The 21,555-nt window shown below is 51.4% G+C and overlaps 3 protein-coding genes across 3 annotated transcripts in view; 1 reads left to right on the plus strand and 2 right to left on the minus strand.

Annotated features, from left to right (window-relative positions):
- The window catches only part of LRRC43 (leucine rich repeat containing 43), a 36,369-nt gene extending 24,508 nt beyond the window's left edge, over nucleotides 1-11,861 (minus strand). The window contains exon 1 of the mRNA XM_045457645.1: nucleotides 9,836-11,861. Coding sequence (XP_045313601.1) covers nucleotides 9,836-9,853 — 18 coding nt within the window. The 5' untranslated portion in view covers nucleotides 9,854-11,861. The remainder of the gene's footprint in view (nucleotides 1-9,835) is intronic.
- IL31 (interleukin 31) lies at nucleotides 879-3,109 on the plus strand. Its single transcript, XM_045457646.1, has 3 exons — nucleotides 879-1,008; nucleotides 1,180-1,328; nucleotides 2,643-3,109. The coding sequence occupies exons 1-3, from the start codon at nucleotides 993-995 to the stop codon at nucleotides 2,955-2,957; spliced, it is 480 nt and encodes a 159-aa protein (XP_045313602.1). The 5' UTR covers nucleotides 879-992; the 3' UTR covers nucleotides 2,958-3,109.
- Nucleotides 11,862-16,573: 4,712 nt separating the features above from the next.
- The window catches only part of LOC123588443 (MLX interacting protein), a 61,149-nt gene continuing 56,167 nt past the window's right edge, over nucleotides 16,574-21,555 (minus strand). The window contains exon 17 of the mRNA XM_045459423.1: nucleotides 16,574-21,357. Coding sequence (XP_045315379.1) covers nucleotides 21,236-21,357 — 122 coding nt within the window. The 3' untranslated portion in view covers nucleotides 16,574-21,235. The remainder of the gene's footprint in view (nucleotides 21,358-21,555) is intronic.

Consider the following 21,555-nt stretch of genomic DNA (forward strand, 5'->3'; position numbering starts at 1 on the left):
CACCAAGCTCACTTTTGCCTGAGGATTTTTACACTAGTGTCCTCTACACGTGGAACACCCTTTCCCCAGATCTTCCCACAGGGACACCTCCTCAGAGAAACTATTCCTCGTCACTTAGAGTATCTCACCTACCACTCTCTCCTTCTCCCATCACCTTGTTTTATTTTTATAGTTCTTATTACCTTACACTTTCTTGTTTGATAATGTGTCTACTGTCTGCCTGTTGCCCATCAGAACACCAGCTATCAGGGCAGGGACCTTGTTTAACTTCTTTGCCACCATTCCTAAGACCCTAGAAGAGTCTATTATTCAAAATATGAATTAGCACCTTCAACAAATAACTCTGGAGCACAAACTCCAGTTCTAGGCCTTGTCGTTGCAAAGACACAGTTGAGAATCCAATGATGTTCAAGGCCAAGCAGAACGGAGATGAGGCCTTTGACTCACCATATTCACTGTGGTTATCGGGGCCATCCCCGCACACTGGCATGGGCATACTTCAGAAATTTCCAAAGGTAATACATTTTGAGAAACCTCATGCCAGCCTGACACCTACGCATACTCACTGTGACCCTCCCCAGAAATTCCCTGTGGGGCACTGACCCTCAGCTCCTGTAAATCACCTGTTCCTGGGGAGTCAGGCCTGTCAAATCTGGGCTTCAAAATTTCTTCTAGTCAAATCGACAAGCTTTTTCCCAGAAGAAATGGCAAAGATGTGTGTGCTTTCCTGTGTGTGTCTGTACTGAGTCAGGCATCTGCCCACCTTGAGGGTAACCTCAGCATTTCCTTCCAGTCCCGCTTTCACCCAGCCTCGTGGGGCAGAATATTGAAAGTGTTTTCTGGAGAAAAGCTGAGCAATGATTTTGCCATGGGCGGGACGTTGATCGCTCTTTTCCCTCACAACTGGCCCTTTATATATCTCCCAGAGTCCATGGCGAGCACATCTAGCTCCAGAAGCTGTTGCCGGAGCAGGCCCTGTGTGCTCTCTCGCCATGCTCTCCCACGCAGGTACTACTGTGCCCTGATGCCTGTTTCATGAGCGTGGTCTTGTCCCGTTGGATAGAGAAGACTCTGGAGGGGCTTGGCCAGTGGTTGCTCAACAACGGCTTCAGTGGTTGCAACTGGGGTGGGCAGGGGGCGTCTGGCCACGTGGCCCACAGCATCATTTTCTTTCTCCAGGACCCGCCAGGTTTGCCCTGTTTCTGCTCTGCTGCATGGAAACCTTGCTGCCCTCCCATATGGCACCCACCCACCGACTACAACCAAGTGACGTCCGAAAAATAATCTTGGAATTACGGCCCATGTCTAAGGGACTTTTGCAAGACTACGTAAGTGCCCTTACAGATTTCTTCTCCAGGCCATTTCTTTAAAATGCCTTCCATTTGCCCCTAGAAGAGGCCTACTATTTTAGACCCCAAGCTAGGGCTGCGGATACACCAGGAAGAGATGGGAACAACTAGACAGGATACAATGGACTTTTCATGAGGGTTGGAGGCAGAGATTAGCCCAGACAGTCTGAAGTTCAGTGACTTCTCACCTACTATAGGATCTGCTTTAGTAGGTCTGTTCATTCTTAACATATCTAGTTCACGGTAATGTTACATGGATTTTCCTGCCTGTAGCACAACCCTAGGGACGGGCCATCTTGCCTGACCATTTAGTTGCCTGCAAAGGTCAACCTCAGCTGTAAATGATGTCTCAGTGAATTCAGGATATTAAAATCCTCTTGTGGGCACAGAGAGTCTCTCTTACCGCAGAGAAGGGCAGTGAACAAATTGGGGGTCTGTTTGCATGCTACTTTATCGTTTAATTAGGACCCAGTCTGCTTCTGCCAGAGGCTCTGCTGACTCCGACCCCATTGGGAGGAAAGTATGAGGTTGAATAAATGTAAATACTCTTCCATTTTCTCAGAGTTGTCTTCAAGATAGAACCTCTTGGGCAGCTTTGATTAAACGAACAAATAAAAACCGACACCTGGAAACAACCCACAAAATTGGCCTAGCCTTCCCTTCCACCCCCTGACATTTAAACCTTAGCCTTGGCTTTAACGGGCACAGAAACAGAGGTTGTTACAGCCAAGGTGACTCTGCAGTTCAGGCTGGTGAGATGCTGTTAGCATTTCAGTTGAACCCCAAATCTCTTAGTCCTTGGGAAGAGGGACAGGAGAGGGTGTGGTCTGGAGTCCTCAGTATGTTTGGAAAAACTCTCCCTGGCATCTCGGAGGCCTTTCCAGACATGCACACATCCCCCCGGTGAGCTGGGGATACACTGGCTTTAACAGAGCAGCTAAGAGAGGATTCCTGGGGAGGTGTGTGGAGGCCTTGGTGGCATGGAGCAGGGGAGGCAGTATGGAGCAGTGGTTATTGGTAGAGGCCTCAGAATCGCTGCTGACACGGGTTAGAATCCCGGGTCCGCCCCTTGATCTTGGGCCAGCTCTGCAAACCAACTGACCTTTAGTTTCTTCTGGGAAAGGCAATAGTGGTGACCACAGCCTCACACGGTGGTGGCACCGATTTCATGGGATGGCAAGGGGGACGTGCCCACCCAGCCCATCACAGAGGGAGCATTCGGACGTAAGCACTTTGACTTCTAGCCGTTACTGCGGATGTAGTGTTCACCCATGTCTCTTCCTCATCCCACAGCTGAAGAAGGAGATGGGGTTGCCAGAATCTAACCATTCCTCGTTACCGTGTCTCAGCTCTGACTCCCAACTGCCGCACATCAATGGCTCCGCCATCCTGCCTTATTTCAGGGCGATCAGACCATTGTCAGATAAGAATACTATCGATAAAATCATAGAACAGCTGGACAAACTCAAATTTCAACGCGAACCAGAAGCAGAAGTTTCTATGCCTGCAGACAGCTTTGAACGTAAAAACTTCATCTTGGCCGTCTTCCAACAGTTCTCAGCGTGCCTGGAACATGTGCTTCAATCATTGAATTCTGGATCCCAGTAGGCCATTCAAGGCCATCTGGCTGAACCTATTCCTTTTGGAATGGTGGAAATGTCTGAAGCCTTGAGAAAACATAACTGGCAGGCTAAGGGTGACTGCTCTGCTGTAAATTATTCCGATGAATAATTTCACTGAGTCCCCAGATGGGCTAGTCCCGGGAGGACTGAGGTATAAATGTGTGAGTTAACTTGAAGAGATGTCAGGTTATGACATTGTTCTCCGTCTTGGCATTTATAGAATGTTTTTCCTCTGCAGACTTAAATCTTATCTTCATTATGCCTTTGCGAAGGCAGAAGGCGATACCTGTGTTAATTTATTGGTTTTTATTGTATTGAGAGTGTTAGTGCTCCTCAGGAACTATTTAATAAATTATATTGAGTTTTTCTCATGATCTGCTTTGGATTTTGTGAGGGGGTTAAAATCAGTGGCTGGGAATCCAGGCTGGGTGGCGTTGTGGCTGAGGGAGCGTGGGGCATGCTGTGGAAACAGATACCATTTCTCCCCATGGGACAGGCTCAGTAATTCTAGCAGCGACAACCATTTATTGAGGATTTTCTTTATGCCAGGCCATGTAAGTACCGTTACTGTCCTCTTTTTATAGGTGGGGGAAACTGAGGCAAGGAGTCATTTAGTGACTTGCCCAAGGCCACACTAGCTGTTAAGGCAGACTCACGCTTGCCCTTCACCACTCTGCCCAACCTTTGTCCCTCTCTGGGCAGTGACTGGGTCTTAGGAGCACTTAATGGCGTGCCCGGTACAGAGCAATCATTCAAGTGTCTCCTGCACGGTTCCAAACTGGATTTCCAGTGCCTCTGCTCCTGTAAAGTCCTGTTCCATCATTGCCTCCATGACTTCTACGTAGCCAGGGCCAAAGATTTTTTCATTTGAATGAATGTTGAGTCCAAAGTCGTTAATGGTTCTTTGAGATCATTTGGACTAATGGCTCTCAAAGGATGGCCTCCGGGCCAGCAGCCAGCGTGGGCATCGCCTGAGGGCGTGTTGGAAATGCGCATGCGTGGGCCCCACCTCACACCTACTGAATCAGACGCTTTGGAGGGGTAGTCAGTGATCCGGGTTTTAACAAAACCTCCCCGTGATTCATATACACGCTGGAGCCTGAGAACCACAGATCCTGAGTTGAACAACACCTTCTATATTCATCTTATTTGGGGGAAATGAGGCCCAAAGAGATCCTCTGATTTGCCCACGTTCTCATATCGGGGTGGTGGTGGTGGTGATGTTATGGGGCTCTGAGAGCTGCAACTCACCCGGGAATTCTCATTCTTACTCTTGTGGGTATTTCTACTTCATCACCTCCCCGGGGCTCTGAGGCTACACACATCGTAGCCTCCAATGACAGTGTTTTGGTCAGCCCTTCCCAAAATATCCACCGTGGTGCTCGTCTGTCATTCTTTTTTTTTTTTTTTTTTTTTTTTAATAATTTTTATTTATTTTTTGGGACAGAGAGAGACAGAGTATGAACGGGGGAGGGGCAGAGAGAGAGGGAGACACAGAATCGGAAACAGGCTCCAGGCTCTGAGCCATCAGCCCAGAGCCTGACGCGGGGCTCGAACTCACGAACCGCGAGATCGTGACCTGGCTGAAGTCGGACGCTCAACCGACTGCGCCACCCAGGCGCCCCCGTCTGTCATTCTTTTTGACTGTCCTATATCAGAACACATTTACTATTGTTAGAAAAATTACCCCCAAGCTGGGAAATCAGGCAAAAAAGATGACCACGTGTCCTTCCAAAGAGTAAAATAAATATCCACTAGTCTGCAGTGATATAAACAAATGGAGGAAAAGGGACAAATGTTCCTTTCAGAATTCTAATTAATAAACATAGAAGGAATGAGGGAAATAGAAAATCACCATTAGAACACCTCAGTCGTGGGGCGCCGGGCTGGCTCAGTCAGTAGGGCACACAGCTCTTGATCTCGGGATTGTTGGTTTGAGCCCCACATTGAGTGTAGAGATTACTTAAAAATAAAATCTTAAAAAAAAAAAAAAAAGAACACCTCAGTCATAATTGCTGTGGGCAAGATCTACAGATGAAGGCTAAAATTAATGGGTGAACTGCGAAGAAACAGGAAATTTGCTTCAGGACAAAGTATCTTCCCACAAATATTTACTAGTCATTTGGCAGTTTTAACATAGGTCTGCAAATTCTTTGATATTTCCCTTCCAGGAGGTGGAGGGGAACTTCCCTCCTTCTGATGTAGGCTGGATCTGTGATTTGCTTCTAAAGCACTGAGCACAGGAGGGCAAGACAGCCACACACGAGGGAGAAAGCAATAGACAGCACCCCTGCGTGAGGCAAACAGAGCAGCCAGTGGATGTCAGGCACCCCTGATCTACCGTGGTGGGGAGGGTGGCTCGTCCTCTCTGTGGGACTCTTCCCCCAGATCCACACCCACCCCTTCGTGAGAAAACACCAGGCAAACCCGAGTCAAGGGACATTCTACAAAACCCCTGACCACAACCCTTCAAAGCTGTCAGCGTCAGGAAAATCAAGGGGAGACAGAGAAAACGCCACCTGGGGACCAAGGAGACGTGAGGGTTGGGTGCAGTCTTGGAGGGGATCCCGATAAAGGACATCAGTGGAAAAACTGGTGAAAATGCAAATGAAGCCTGCACTTCTGTGAATTTCTTAGTTTTGATCAATGTACCACAGTTACGTAAGACGTTCCCATTTAGGAGAAGCTGGGAGAAGGGAATATGACAACTCTGTACTATCTAGAACTTTTCTGTATAACTACATTTATTTTAAAATAAAACACTTGTAGGGGCGCCTGGGTGGCGCAGTCGGTTAAGCGTCCGACTTCAGCCAGGTCACGATCTCGCGGTCCGTGAGTTTGAGCCCCGCGTCGGGCTCTGGGCTGATGGCTCAGAGCCTGGAGCCTGTTTCCGATTCTGTGTGTCTCCCTCTCTCTCTGCCCCTCCCCCGTTCATGCTCTGTCTCTCTCTGTCCCAAAAATAAATAAACGTTGAAAAAAAAAAAATAAAATAAAATAAAACACTTGTAAAGGGACACCTGGATGGCTTAGTTGGTTAAGTGTCCGACTTCGGCTCAGGACATGATCTTACGGCTCGTGAGTTCGAGCCCCGCGTCGGGCTCTGTACTGACAGCTCGGAGCCCGGAGCCTGCTTCAGATTCTGTGTGTCCCTCTCTCTCTGCCCCTCCCCTGCTCTCTTCTCTCTCTCTTTCTCTCTGGAGCGCGAATGCGTGCGGGTGCTCTCTCTCACCCTCTCTCTCTCTCAAAAATAAATATTAAAAAAATAAATAAAACACTTGTAAAAGTCCACGTCTTCAGTCCCACGAGCCACATTTTAAGTGCTCCAGAGCCACATGTGGTGAGTGGTTCCTATACTGACAACACGAATGTAGAACATCTCCATCGCCACGGAAAGTTCTATCAGACAGCACTGCTCTCAGGGGATGGGGCATGATTTGTTTGGCATGATTCATTCCTGAGTAGGTCCCAGAGCCTGTGAATTTGTGGAAATTGCAGAAAATGTGTAGAATTTGTAGAAATTTGTAGACAATTGATAAGGTACAGATCATTCCTCTCTGGTAGAGAAGTAACCCCAGAGGTGAAGAGGGTTTTAGTGGCGGTGAGGGTGAGGCAGTCAAACACCTTCCTTCCCATTTCGTTCCAGCACTCATTTCCCTCAATGACGATGGAGAGACAGAGAAAAGGAGATGTCACCTTCACGTATTATCCTTTGAGCCAGTTGTGCTGTGCTGACTGATTCCTTCACTGATGAGGTAAATAAAACTTTGGCACCTAACTTACCTGGAATTCAGCTAACAAGGACCCACACGTAATTAGAATTTCTTTCGGTGATAATCTGCCAAAACCCGGAAAGAGGCAAAAAGACCATCAGATTCTGGCATTTTGTCAGAAATTTAGTATCTCCTCCATCTACTCATTTCCACGGTATGTCCTGTGCTCAAGACACTCCAAAGTAATGACTTAAAAAAAAACCCCAATATCACTGACTCACAGAGGACAGGAAAACAAATGTTCCAGAGTCACAGGGAAGCAAAAACTACTAGGATCTGATACGATATGATTAATACGACACTCTCTGAAGCTGAGTAGAAGCTTAAAGTCGCCTGATTTATAAAGGAAGAACAGGCAATATCAAGCTTTTAGAAAAACATTTTTAAGTAAGGTCATCTTCTTGTTCTGGAGAATTAAGAGGTGAGAGGAAAACTAAAAAGGAAATAGAAGGGGTAATCAGATAACGAACGAGGAGGAGGAGAGAGAAGAGAAGGCAAAGAAGTGGTTAAATGTAAACTAAGAAATCAAATAACCAGTAAATGTGAAACTAGGCTGAACCTTACTAGTAACCAAGAAAAGCAAATGAATAGGAGGTCATATCAGCACAGGCTTTACACACGATAAGGCCTGATGGCAGCGACGGTGCAAAAGGCCTACTCAGCCACTTCCGGAAGTAGGTGTCTGTCTCGCAGAGGATTCCATCCTGCTGACCCTCTCCTGCTATTCTCTCCTGGTGGAATTTCCTAAGGAGCTGATCACAGACTGGACACAGACAGACGCACGCCCGGGGGGGGGGGGGGGGTGGAAGGGGGGTGGGGGCTAACAGCATTCGTGACAATATCAGAAACACACGAGGAAACCTGCGTCAGGGAAGGTCATCTGAGGAACAGGTGCCAAGGTGGGAATCTCCATACCAAAGGCTCAGCAGTAGCAAAACTGTGAGGGGCAGCGGAGGCGCAGGGGGGACTGAGGCCAGGCCCTGGGCCCCCGTGGAACAGAAGGCCGGTGGCAGCATGTTAGACTGAAGTGCTTTTCTTTTCTTTTAATGTTTATTTATTCTTGAGAGGGTGGGGGAGAGGGGGAGGGGCAGAAAGAGAGAGAGGGAGACAGAATCCAAAGCAGGTTCCAGGCTCTGAGCTGTCAGCACAGAGCCAGACACGGGGCTTGAACTCAGGAACCGCAAGATCATGACCTGAGCCAAAGTCGGAGGCTCAACCAACTGAGCCACCCAGGCGCCCCCTGAAGTACTTTTCTAAGACAGATTGGCGAGGCTGTGGGGAAATGTGCTGAGTCACTTGTCAGAGGAACCTCGTGTCCCTCAGAAACGAGCAGAAATGTCAGCGTCCCTGACACGGTCCCTGGCTGGGAGAGGCCTGTGGGGGACACAGTGCCCCCGCATGATGGGCAGTGGATTTCTGAGTCCATCGTGTGAGCTCCCCCTGAGTTCTAGAGAGAGAGAGAGCCTATATGGACAGAAAGCAAGACTGGGATAAGGCCAGGATAATTTTCTTTCTATTTTTATGTAGTTTCCAAATATTCTAAAATTAGGAATGTATTATTTTAGGAATCAGGAAGATAAACACAGTTTCCCATTTTGAAAAAAAATAGCCGTGTGAGAAAAAGAGGTTGAAACATGGGAGCGTTTGAGGGGTTTTACAAGGACCGGTGAAGGTAACAGTCTTTGGCCCAAGGCTGTCCACTGGAGCAGGGGGTTTGTCTCTTCTGCCCGATCGCTGAAAGCAGCCTGGGGTCCGCTCTTCACAGCCCTGAATCTGCGTCTCAGACTCCCAGCTGACAGGCACAACCGAAGCAGCTGGGCAGGGGCACAAGCGACCTGGTCTAGCACAAGCGACCTCTAGTGTAACCCACGTGGTGCGACTTCCCCCTGCCCTTTTGTGAATGATCCCAAACTACAGTAGTTTATAATGAGAAGGAATACTCAGTATGACACTTCTAAGGCTCTTTCAGACCGCAACCTTTTTTTTTTTTTTTTTAATTTTTAATGTTTATTTCTGAAAGAGAGAGAAAGAGTGCAAGCTGGGGAGGGGCAGAGAGAGAGAAGGAGACACAGAATCCTAGGCAGGCTCCAGCTCTGAGCTGTCAGCACAGAGCCCAACACGCGGCTTGAACTCACAAACCATGAGATCACGACCTGAGCCGAAGTCGGACGCTTAACCGACTGAGCCACCCAGGTGCCCCCAGATCCCAACTTTCTTAATTTACTTATTCAACGGCCCCGGAAATGTTCTGCCTCCAACAGCATTGGTGTTAAGAAGAGCAGATGTTCTCGGGTACCAGGTTCTGGTTTAGGTTCTGGTTCTAGGTTCTGGTCCTGTACTTTCTGTATGTGATGTGACCTTAGACAAATTATGTCATCTCTCTAAAGTATGCAACCTGGTAGTGTGTGTGTATATGTACATGTGTATGTGTGTGTGTGTATGTATGTTCAACCATCACAGAAATCTGATTCCAGAACATTCTCAGCACCCCCCAAAAAAGCCCTATACTCCTTAGCAGTCATTCCCTATTCCCCTATTCCTCCTCCAGCTCCTGGAAACCACTAATCTACTCTTTTTTTTTCTTTTTCTTTCTAAGTTTATTTATTATTTTTAGTAATCTCTACACCCAATGTGGAGCTCAAACTCCCAACCTTGACATCAGGCAAGAGTCGCACGCTCTACCAACTGAGCCAGCCAGGCGCCCCGCCACTAATCTACTTTTTGTCTATGGATTTGCCTATTCTGGGCACTTAATATAAATGGAATCCTACAATATGTGGCCTTGTTTTTTTCAATGTTTATTTATTTTCGAAGGAGAGAGAGAGCGTGAGTGGGTAAGGGGCAGAGAGAGAGGGAGACACAGACTCCGAAACAGGCTCCAGGCTCTGAGCTGTCAGCACAGAGCCCGACGCGGGGCTCGAACCCACGGACCGCGAGATCATGACCTGAGCCGCAGTCGACACTCAACCGACTGAGCCACCCAGGTACCCCCCGCCCCGCCCCCCGCATACCCACCCATTAAGCAGTCACTGCTACTCTCCCTCCCCCGCTGGCCCTGGCAACGCCAATCTGCTCTCTGTCTCCGTGGATTTACCTCTTCTGGGTGTTCCATACACGGAATCTTACACTGTGTGGCCTTTTGTGTCTGGCTCCTTCAAGGTGGCACGGTGTTTTTGAGGTCCATCCACATGGCAGCATGGGGTCAGGGCTTCATCCCCTTTGAGGGCAGAATAATACTCCTCAACTCTGTTCGGTAGTTTTCAGGGTAAAAGTCTTGCACTTGCTTGATTTATTCCCAAGAATTTTCTTCTTTTTAACGCCATCGTACGTGGACTTGTTTTCTTAATTTCTCTTTTGGGCTGTGTATTGCTAACGCCCAGAAATGCAGCTGATTTTTGTGTGATGCTCTTGTCCTGTGACCTTGCTGAACTCATTTGCTGGCTCTATTAGGTTTATGTGCGCGTGTCTATCCTTCAGGGTTTTCTATATATAGCATGATGTCATCTGCACACAGAGAGTTTTAGTGTCTTTTTTTTTTTTCCCTCCAGTTGGAACGTCTCGTATTTCTATGTGTCGCCTAACTGTGCTGACGAGAACCTCCAGGACAGTGTTGAATCTGTGCCCGTCCTAGATGGAAAGCATTCGGCCTTCACCAGTAAATACATTAGCTGTAGGGTCTCCTCAGACGCCTTTATCGGGTTGAGGACGTTCCCTTCCTCTCCTGCTTTGTCGAGTGTTCTTATCATGAACAGTAAGCCTGAGTTCACGCCTGTGGAAAATAAGGATAACAATTCTTACCACCCAGGGTCTTTTGAGGATACAAATGGCACCACGGTAGAAGCCTCCAGGCTGGCTGCTGGCACATGTTATTGCTACCAGACACACCCAGGTCTAGAGCTCAGATTTGCACTTGGTGATAGCGCTGCTGGGCAAGTGGTGTGCTTCTCTAAGCCTCAATTTCCTTATCTCTAAAGTGGGGATGATAATAGTACCTGCTTCATAGGGTGTTGCATCACCTGTGGCACGCAGTAGTAGATACGACCTAACCCACGAGCTGGCTAGGCACCAGGGACACCGAAACTACGTGCTACGGTAGATGGCTGATAAAACGAGATGTGGTCCCTGTCCTTCGGTGGGGGCAATGACGCGAGGGCAGTACCGAGAGTGACATGACCAAGCAGAAGGTGCCACATGACGTAAGTGACAGAAATGGAGCACCGGTGGTAGTTCGAAGCCCGGCGTCGGGTGGCGGCCTGCAGAGAGGGACAGAGCGCAGGGCCTCCCGGGGGGCAGGGTACAGAGGGGGGAAGCACGGGGTGTAGCTAACGGTCACAGGGAGTCCGCTTAGCCTGGAACCTGGGCGGTGTCACTGGCAGGGAGGACACTTGGAGTTAGTGCTCCACTGAACGCCACGCTAAGGACTGGGGGACTTTATTCTAGAAGAACAGGAAGTTCTGAAGTGCTGGGAGGAAGGCACATCTTTTAAACAAGGATGAATATTAGCAAGCCGAACGCTAGCTATTTCCTGACTTTTTTAGACCTAAGCTGGGAAGTTAGGCTCCTTCTCAACTCTGACAGTTCTGATACTTCTCAGCTCTGAAGCAGCTGTTCCCTGGCACGGGACGGGGCCCCAGGCAGCGACATTTCCCAGAAAGAATTCACAGCACACGATCTGGTGCCTGAGAGGGAGCCAGGCAGGATGCCGCGGGGCAGGGGGAATCGGGATGCCGCCAGGGTATCAAAGAGGGGGATGGTCTTTTGCGGTAGCGTTGACGACACGCAAGAGAGTCGGGCGAGGGTGCCATGTTGGGCCCGGGGAAGGTGGGGAGGAGCTGACTGTAAACGGGGCTCGCTTCAGTCCTTCAGCGCAGAAGTGGAGCCGGCACGATTTTATCCGCATTTTCTAGACGGGGACGCTCAGGCCCAGAAAGGGTGTCACTGGCCCGAGGCCGTCGGGAAGCCAGAGGGCGAAGAGTTTGGACTTTATTCGAAACGCAGCAGGAAACCACTGGAAGTTTGAGTGGGGGAGATGACGCAGTGTCTTTAATAAGGTCACTCCAGGGGTGCCGGGGGGTGGGGGGGGGGGCTCAGTCGGTTAAATGTGTGACCTTGACTTCGGCTCAGGTCACGGTCCCGCGGTTCTTGAGTTCGAGCCCCGCTTCGGGCTCTGCGCTGAGCATGGAGACTGCTTGGGATTTTCTCTCCCTCTCTCTCTGCTCCTCCTCCCCTCCCCCTCGTGCTCCCTCCCTCTCTCGCTCTCAAAACAAATAGACATTTTTAAAAACACAAGGTCCCTCTAGCTCTGTGGGGAATGGGTGACGCGGAGCGTGGAAGATATCACGGTGGCCCCTCGAGGTGGTGGCAGGGGGAGCGGGGACAAGAGTGGACTTGTGAGGATTCTGGAGGGATCACTGACAGGATTTACCGACAGATTGAAGGTGGGGCGTGAAGGGAGAAGAACTGGGAGGGGACCGTCTGCAGTTTCGGCTTGAGCAATCGGGCGGCTGGCAACACTATGGAGCGAGACGCAGAGTATTTGGGGATGATCAGGCTTCGAAGGGGCAGGGGAGACAGAAAGTTAATGGGTGGTTAGAGGCAGAGAGACTTGAGAAAGAGAAATGGTACGTGGAGAGGCGTGAGTCAATTGGAAAAGGAGAACACAGCAGACAGAAGAGATAAGGATGAGAAAAAGCCCCGGCGGGGAGAGGGGGAGGCTCGTCAATGCCGGGGTCGCTGGGCCTCGGCCTCAGGGGAGCGGTGTCCGTGAGGAGCTGAGGAGCGTGTGCTTCTTCCCTGAGGGATCTGTCCCCTCTGCCCGGCTAACTCTGCCTGTCCCGCTGACTGCTGGCTCGGCTCAGGCACCTGCCACGGGGACACTCCCGGCCCCGCCCAGGATGGGCTGCCGGGGCTCCTTCAGGACCTGAAGTGCACCCTGTGCTGACCCCCATCACTCAGTATCAGGACAGAGTTGGCGGTGTCTCCAGTAAAGTCACTGCGCTGTTCCCTGAGCTGAGCTGAGATCTGGCCTTTAGCGCATGCTTCTTGATGGAAGACTAGAAGGAAAGGGGGCACAGTGGGGCAAACCCCTGGCCGGTGTTGGACGAGAGGCACAGAACCGGAGCAGCTTATGTGTATCCCAGGGAAAGGTCGGTCATTCAGTGACACTGATGGGCGGGCTGGGGACACCAGGAGACACCAACAGGCTAGAATCTGGGCTGCCGGATGGGTGAGGGGCAGGTGGGAGGGGCTGCTACCCTGCCGCTCACACAGGCCCCACTCCCACGACGGAGGAGGACGTTTGTAATGGAACCAGCCAGCGCTGTTTGGTCGTCCCCCAGGAAAGAAAATCAGTCAGACTAGATCAAGAGATTAGATTGTTTGCTGCACCATACCCATTAAGGCAGGAAAGTAGGCTCTTATCTTAGAAAGCTTTTCCCTCTTTAAACAATAAGGGTTTTCTAGCTAATGATTCTGTGAAACAGAAAATCTGATCAATAAGAACTCCCCAGTCCCCAGGTTTCGTATTAACTGTGACTTTGTAGCTTTTGACAAAGCCTTTAGGAGCCTTTAAATGACCAACACTATTGCAGGTATGCAATTCTGTAAATAGTACTAAAAAGCACATTTACTATCTTTAAATTTTTGTTTAATGTTTATTTCTGAGACAGAGACAGAGCATGAGCGGGGGAGGGTCAGAGAGAGCGGGAGACACAGAATCCGAAGCAGGCTCCAGGTTCCGAGCTGTCAGCACAGAGCCCGATGCGGGGCTTGAACCCACAAACTGGGAGATCATGACCTGAGCCGAAGCCAGATGCTTAACCGACTGAGCCACCCAGGTGCCCTAGTGAAATGCTTTCAAATGTCAGTTAGAGATTGTTCTATTTGCAATCTAAATTACTAAAGCTGATGTTCTACATTAAACATGTAAGGGGTACCTGGGTGATTTAGTCAGTTAAGCATCCGACTCTGGACATCAGCTCAGGTCATGATCTCACGGTTTGTGGGTTCAAGCCCTGAGCGGGCTCTGTGCTGACAGCACAGAGCCTGCTTGGGATCCTCTCTCTGCCTTTCCCCACTCACGCGAGCTCTCTCTCTTTCTCTGTCAAAAATAAGTAAATAAACACTAAAAAAAAAGGAAAAAGTTAAACATGTTAAGGTCAACCACTTAACCTCAACATCTACATCAGCTTGACATCTGCACCTGCTGATGGTCCCCCTCCCCCTCTCCTGAATTCTCACCACGCCCGCATACCCCCACCTCTCGGATGCAAATGTGAGGAAAGGGCAGCTGGGTTGCTGGAATGCTGGAGGGCGCATTCAGCAGGTTGCCCGTGCACCTGCTGTGCGACAGTTCTGTGCTAGGCACAGCAGTGACTGGGTCCCTGTCCCCACTGGGCCTCAGGGCCTGTTAGGGAAGATAAATGATAATGACAAACTCAACAGGTGTCCTGAGCAGACACAGGGTGCTCTGAGGCCTGACTCCATGCACGTGCTTCAGAAGACCTGAGGTCTCAGAAATGGGACTGGAAGAAAGAATGGGAGTGAGCCAGGAGAAGGCGTGGAGATGGGGGGAGGCTTGGACAGAGGAAAGAAGCCTTGGAAAAACCTTAACAGTGAAACAACATGCAACGGAACGTGGTACGTTCAAAGAACCGAAACGAGCGAAAATGAGGTGGGGAAAGTGAGCAGGGGCCAGAGGGGCAAGATGGGGCGGGGTGGGGGAAATAGACACCAGGGCTTGGCCCTCATCTGGAAGGCCCTGGATGGACTGAGCACAGGAGTGACGTGGCTGGACCTGGGCTTTTCCAAACTCACACTATGATGAAGACCACAAGACAGAGCAAGTGGGGCCCTGTTATGTGAACTGGTTGAGAAATAACGGCAACCTGGATCTGGTGACAGCAGCGGCATGGAGCAAAGTGGGTAATGTATTTGGAAGAGATTTAAAAGATGAACTTGACCAGACTTGGCATTAGGAGAGGTGAGGGAGGGGAGGGGAGGGGAGGGGAAGGACAAGTCAAGGATAATCCTTCCCATTTGGTGGGTGGAGAGGCTATTTACAAGGTAAAAAATAAAATGATTCTTTAGACTTCTCTGATCCATGTGGCCTTAATACCTTGGCAACTACTTTGATTTCTTCTTCTATGAAATGGGACTAGCAACACCACCAGGTTGAGAACTATCCAGGGGCACGCATGCCCCATGGAGCCCAGAGCCTGATGCGAAAGAAGTCTCTAGAACACTGGCCTCACTCCCTCTGCTCACTCTGTCTCCCTTCTCCCAGTCTATCGAAACTTAACCCTCTTCTCCGAATTATGTCCCTAGCATTTTTTTTCCTCAAAAGTCTACATTTATTTTGAGAGAACGAAGAGAGTGCAGGTGCACAAGAGAGGGAGGGGGCAGAGAGAGAGGGAGAGAGAATCCCAAGCAGGCTCCGTGCCAAGCCGGACTTGAGGCTGGATCTCATGACCATGAGATCATGACCTGAGCTGAAATCAAGAGTCAGATGCTTAACTGACTGAGTCACCAGGCGCCCCGTCCCAAGCATCTTTCAAGATTCCACACATGACATGGAGCTGCGTTCAAAAACTTAAAAAGAGCAAAGCAGACACCTGTTGCTCAATGGAAATTGAGTTTCTTCAGCCCAGAGGAGTCTGAGAACTGCTCACTTCTTTCTAGGGCCTCCTGTTCTCAAGACCTAAAATCTTGCTTTGTGTCACTGAGACTTTTTCTTTGGGGGAGGCATCAGGTTTGATCAGACAAGAGCCGGTGTATCAACCCACAGCGTTTTAGTCAGAGATTCAGATCTGGGCCGTTTGGTGAGACAGGCTGGCAGCTCCGTACAGGAGCTAGGCCACCCGCAAGAGGTAGCACGAGTTGGTTGGCTCACTGGGTCACCTTCCAGGCACAAGTGACTGCGGTGGGGGACGCAGGAAGATGGTATGGAAAAGAGAGAAGCTTCTAAATTAAACACAGATCATCAAAGTCTTCTCAGCACGGCAACGGGACATCTTTGCTGCTCAACTTCCCTGCGTTTTCCACCTATGGTTTTGGGTCCACGGTCAGCAGGGAGACCACAGCTCCCTGGGGCCATCACCATGACTCAGAAGACTTTCAGCCCTGGGGCCAGTGTTAGCCATTCTGATGATGACCTATACTTTTTTTTTAATTTCTTTTTTTTAATGGTTGTTTATTTTTGAGAGAGAGAGAGAGAGAGACAGAGAGACAGAGCTCGAGAGGGCAAGGGCCAGAGAGAGAGGGAGACCCAGAATCGGAAGCAGGCTCCAGGCTCCTAGCTGTCCGCACAGAGCCCGATGCAGGGCTCGAACTCGCGAACCGCGAGGTCATGACCTGAGACAAAGTCGGGCGCTTAACCGACTGAGCCACCCAGGCACCCCGACTATCCTAAGTACAGTGCTCCACAGGTGACTGCACACGCTGACGTGATTTTATGTGAACCTCACAGCCACCCTGTTCAACAGCATGGGCCAGGTGCCACCTGCCCAGGTTCCCGATGGGGACATGGGCAGCTTGTACAAGCACCACTGAGCTCTGTCCACCTGGGAAAGGCCTGGAACACCAGGCTCTGGAGAGTTCATGGGAAAAATTGGTCATTTTGGGCTTCTGTCACAGGCCCTTCCAGCAGCCTCTCTTCAGGAACCCCTGCCCACCTCGGGCCTCTCTTCTCGCCGCCAAGGCCTCCACCGTAGGCTGCACCCATCCCTCAAGGTTAGCATGAGTGAGCCCGTCTTGGCATCACTTTGTTCCCATCTCCCTGAATCATCTCTTCCACAGCCCAACAGAGTACCATTTAAGACCACATGTCACAGGCTTTTCAAAAAAATACAGCTTTTTATTGTCTTGGATGCAAATATAGTTTTAAAACTGCATTGTAGTGTTGAATACAGCTGGTGGAAACGTGCTTCTCAACAGCGGAGCATGAGGGGTGGTGTTCTGGATGGCACAGGCCTGAGGGAGCCTCTGATTAACAAGGCTCTTCTCTGGTTTTGTTTTTCAGACCACGAGAGGAAACTTCCTCCTAATGGAGGCCTGACACAATCACCAGAGCTCACAACAGAAAAAACAAGCCAGGTAAACAATAAACCGAAACCTGGAAGAGAACATGGTGGCTCAGCGTGGTGTTACAAAGTGAGTAGATGAATCCGGTTTCCTTTCGAGGGCTGTCCGAGAAGGTTCGGGTACAGAGAGAGCAGGGCGTTGTAGGGGACGGGCTGTGTTCAAGCTCCCTTGGGAGAGACACAGCCTGGAGTCATGTCTCCTGAGCCAGAGCCCTTCAGACCCTTCAACTGTAGGACGTAAACTCTATGGAAAAATGTGTCAGTGTCTCCTAACCTTCCAGAACCTCAAGCCTTGCGAGTAGCACACCTCTGTTCAGAAACCCAGAAAAGAATTCTTCAAATGAGCGATGCCCAGGGTTGACTATGGCACCAAAAGTCTGACTGGGAGAGGGAGGTGAATTTTGCTACATACTTGGGAAGGAATTTCACAAAAATAAAATTCCATTAAGTAAATGCACGCAGGCAGGCTTGTGCAAGCACATGCACACGCACATGCGCGCGCGCGCGCGCACACACACACACACACACACAGTCAAAGCCAACATTCAACATGAAAAGTTCCCTTTTCTTTTCTCAAAGGCTGATTTTCGCAAAAACCCCGACAAGGAAACAGAACCCCCGTGTGATGAGCCAGGAAAGCCAAGTCCTCGGAAGGAAAAGAAAATGGAGCAGCTGTGGATGTGCACGGTAGGTCCTAAGGCCTCTCCTTGATCCCGCAGCCTCTCCGATCAGACGGGTTCAAGGCCAAGGAGAATACTACTGAACGGTACAAACGTGTTGAGTGTCCAAGCTCTTCCACCCTCTAGCCCTACCCTCCTCTCCCTTTGTCCGTGTTCAGACGTGGTGAGGATTCTCTTGAACATACGAGGCACAGACCACGGCCCACGGCTGCCATGGTGCCCACATCAGGGCACCCAGCTCCCTCGATGAGACCACGACTGCAGGAACACTTGGCACAGCTAAATCCCGGCGAGCGGCGGGCGGGTGTCACCACTGGCAAAGTGCGTAATGGGAAGCAGGGTATCTCTAGGGAAAGGTACCTTCCCACCAGACAGAAATGAGCGCGAGGGCCAGCTTGCACCCGGCGTGCGGGGCCGTGAGCAGCGGGGTAGAGACCTTTGAGGACAGCCCGGCCCCATGCAGATGCATGCTTCAGCTACACTGTGACAGCCTGTGAGCCTGGAAACCACAAACCCACTTCTCGTTCTTCTAGTTCTCGGGTCACTCACCACTGCACCCCCTCACCTGGGGTGAGACAAAGGGGGCCGGCACCACCGTGGGGTGCCACACTCCCTCACAGTCTAGGTTTATCTTTCTATTGGCCAGAGCAGAAAAACCTTCAGGCCCAACCTCTAGCAAGGGGAAGGGGTCAGGTCACAAGGACAGGAAGCCGAGGAAGCCGGGTGCCCAAGGACACATGGGCGACCTCTCCTTGCAGAGGCTCCAGGAACAGGGCGGCGTTGGGGGTTCCTTCCTCCTGACAAGAGCCCGTGATGCCTGTTGGCATCTCATCAACGCTAACGTCTGATGCTGGGACCACTGCTCCAGTGTGAGAAAAACGGCTGGACGGCGGCCAGGGTGCACGGGCTGAAGCGTCCTGGGTGGGTGAAGGGTGACTGCTGGTGCAGAACCACCTGAGGCCAGAGACGGAGGGACAGCCCGCCAAGTCTCAGAAAGCCCCACGGCGGCACCTGCCCTGTCCCCACATGTCCCATTCATTGTGACAGAGCACGCAGCAGTGTGAAGGGAACTGATGGCACAGGAAGATTTCACAGAAATGCTTTTCAGATTTATGTGCCAGATGGGATTTTTTCTCCCCCCCTTTTCAGATTGTTTTTCTAATTCTCCAAAGTGTCAGCATTTTAATGTTTCTTTTCTGGGAGTAGAGACAGGAGCAGGGGTGAAAATGAGTGTAAACAAAGCACAGCCCCATGGTCAGCATCCACTGGAGCCTGCTGGAAGAGTGGTCTCGCTGTCCCTGCACGCTGGCTGGGCCCCTCTGGCCATGTTCATTGAGCAAGATTCCAAAACAAGAAATGATTCTGGGACAAGAAACAATCGTGTCTGTGAGAAGAGATACAGCTTTGTGGCCCTACAGCCGTGGTAATTGTGAGCACCAAGGGAAATGGATTTAAGTAATTATCTCGAAACAAAAACATGCATCTAGTTAACAGTCTGCTAGGACACACACACACGCGCGCGCACACCCACACACACACACACGCACACACACACACCTCAAAGTCTCACGTGACCAACAGCCTTAAATATTCAACAAAACAGAAACATGAACATCAATTCAGCAAAAGGGAGAGGAGGAGAGGTAGGCCAAAGAAGCAGGAGGCCAATTTTATATCCCACGGAGTTAAAGAAAAAAAAAAAAAAGACTCCCAGCACAGGGTGCGTGGAAGGCTGCTAATTCAGGAGAGGTCTTGGTGGGCCAAGCACTGTGGCCATCCACACGGTTTACAAAGGCACAGGAACTGTGGAAGGGACTGAGCTCGTGACCCTCCACGAGCCCTCATAGCTGGGGACATCATGTGGTTTTCCTTTTGACCGTAATGAGTTCTTACCGTGGTGGTCTTCTCCCTTTTGAAGGGAGACTTCACGTTTGTCCTGGGGTGAAGGGCGAGTTCTCTTACCACCTCCCAGTGGATATTAAGGATTAGCCCAGCCTTGTGTGCTCACCCCTGAGGGAAGTGATCTGGAAGGCCTGTAAACACGTTTTTCGGCGGTAGGCTGAGGGATGCCTCCAGGCTGCTCTTCTGTGAGGCTGAAGCACAGGTGAGGGAACAGGCGGCTGGTCGGTGACGCGCGGCAGCGACGGCGGCAGGGAGAGGACGCCCCCTCTGTTCTCCATCAGCTGAGGCTGAGGCAGGGCTGGCTGCCCCCGAGCGCCTTCGGCGGGCCTCCAGGAAGCAGTGGGAGCCTCCAAATGGACCCACCTTTCAGGAGGCAGCCCTCGGAGCCCCCGCAAAGCTTGCCCCAGGATTTCCGGCCTGCCCAGCACCGCCCAGGCTCCATCTCTGGCCGGGAGGACAGAGGTTGAATGGGAAGTTCACTGACCCTCCGAACTTCACAGCAGAACGTTAGAAGCACATTCTTTCAACAAGAAGGTACGCTGGGCTGGGCTTCCTGAGCGTTAGAGTGAGCGCCCGCCCTTCCGTCTGTGGCTCCTCCGACAGGTACAGCAAGAGGACGGGCCTGGACGCCCCAGCTGCAGTTCCCATGTTTGGAAGCAGGCCGTGGCCCCCCGATATCCCTCCACCTTGATCAAATATGAGTGTAGCTCTTCACTGCCTGATCTGGAGGTGCCCAGAGACAGCTCGAAGGCTGGCTGCCTCAGAGTTCTGCCTGTCAACACTCAATTTCTTCCTCCAAACACGAGACAGGACAGACTTTGGGTGTGGTGACATCTTTGGTCCGAGAACTGTTACGGTTTGGGGCTGCTGGCTGAACAATCCGGCCAAGATGACTGGACTAATGACGGCACCGTGGAGTCTGGCCTTTCAGACGCTCCACCCTGGGGGCTGTACGCATCCACGGAACACTGCTGGCTCACCCGAGGCTATGGCTTGGAAGCAAGCGGAGAACGAGGGCCATGCAGTGAGGCGATGCCCGAGGAGGCCCCCCCGAGTCCCTGCCACGGTTTCAAGTCAGCGACGTGTGGCCATCACAACACCAGGCAGAAAGAAGTCACTCCCAGACCACAGTGCCGCCTGAGGGGGTTTCTAAGCCAGGGCAGCAGCTTTGCATTGCTCGTGCTTTCCTTCTTGTCCCGCGTGCATTCACACCCACCACTTGTGCACACAGGTTCTGAGGTTCCCTGGTGGCTCGTGCGGTGGGAGGCGGCCTACCGTGCGCAAGCCTGAGCAGCCGTCCAAACCTACTTACAAGGTCAGAGTCTGAGGGAGGGAGAGAGACGCCTTCCACCTGCCCCATGGGCATGTCAGAGTGGCACAGGAGTCACTCGGAGCCGTCCGAGTACCCAGGGGTGACAGGAGCGAGTATCTCTAAGTCTGAGGACAGAACCGGAAAGGAACCCTTATGCCTCTTATAGCTCACAGGAGCAGGCCCTGTCCCTTCTGTCCCATCTACTCCCTGCACCGGCACCATGGGCCTGGCAGGCCGCCAGCAGGACAGGACTTTGTCTGGGTTGCCCGAGGGCAGGGGAGGTCACGACTGAGGTCGCTGAGTGAGAGTTCACAGCAAGGGGTTCCCAAAGATGGGCTATTGCTGTTGGCAGGACCCGAACCTGCTTCAGACCTGAGCACAGTGTTCTGAGCGGCCCGGTGGGCCAGTGGAGTTGGAGGGGGCCCTGAGCTCCGCATCAGGAGAGGCATGGGGTGCAGCATCCTCTCCGCAGGCAGGGAAGAGCCTCGAGGCATCTTGCGCGGCCACGTGCCTGCTAGGCGCTAAGACTCCCCCGATCTCTTGCCAATTCTGGTGACAGCCTCTGCCGCCTGCTCCGGCAGCTGGGACGGGTCTGTCAGAATGGAGGTGGTGGTGCTCAGGTGCCGGAGGGTGTTCAGCACCGCTGGAAGAAAGGGGAAGGTTAGCCCAGGGACACAGGCACACACGGCAGCTCTGAGCCCGACGGACAGCACGCAAGGTGTTACACATACGACCCGTGTGGTAATTCTCACGCCCGCCAAAGCAGAGGCGCTGAGCTCACTGAGGGACGAATGCCAGCAAAGCCTCTCTGCCCCTAGGGTGACTCTCCGAATCATGCCTC

The sequence above is a fragment of the Leopardus geoffroyi genome, chromosome D3 (genome assembly GCF_018350155.1).
Source record: "Leopardus geoffroyi isolate Oge1 chromosome D3, O.geoffroyi_Oge1_pat1.0, whole genome shotgun sequence".
Lineage (NCBI taxonomy): Eukaryota > Metazoa > Chordata > Mammalia > Carnivora > Felidae > Leopardus > Leopardus geoffroyi.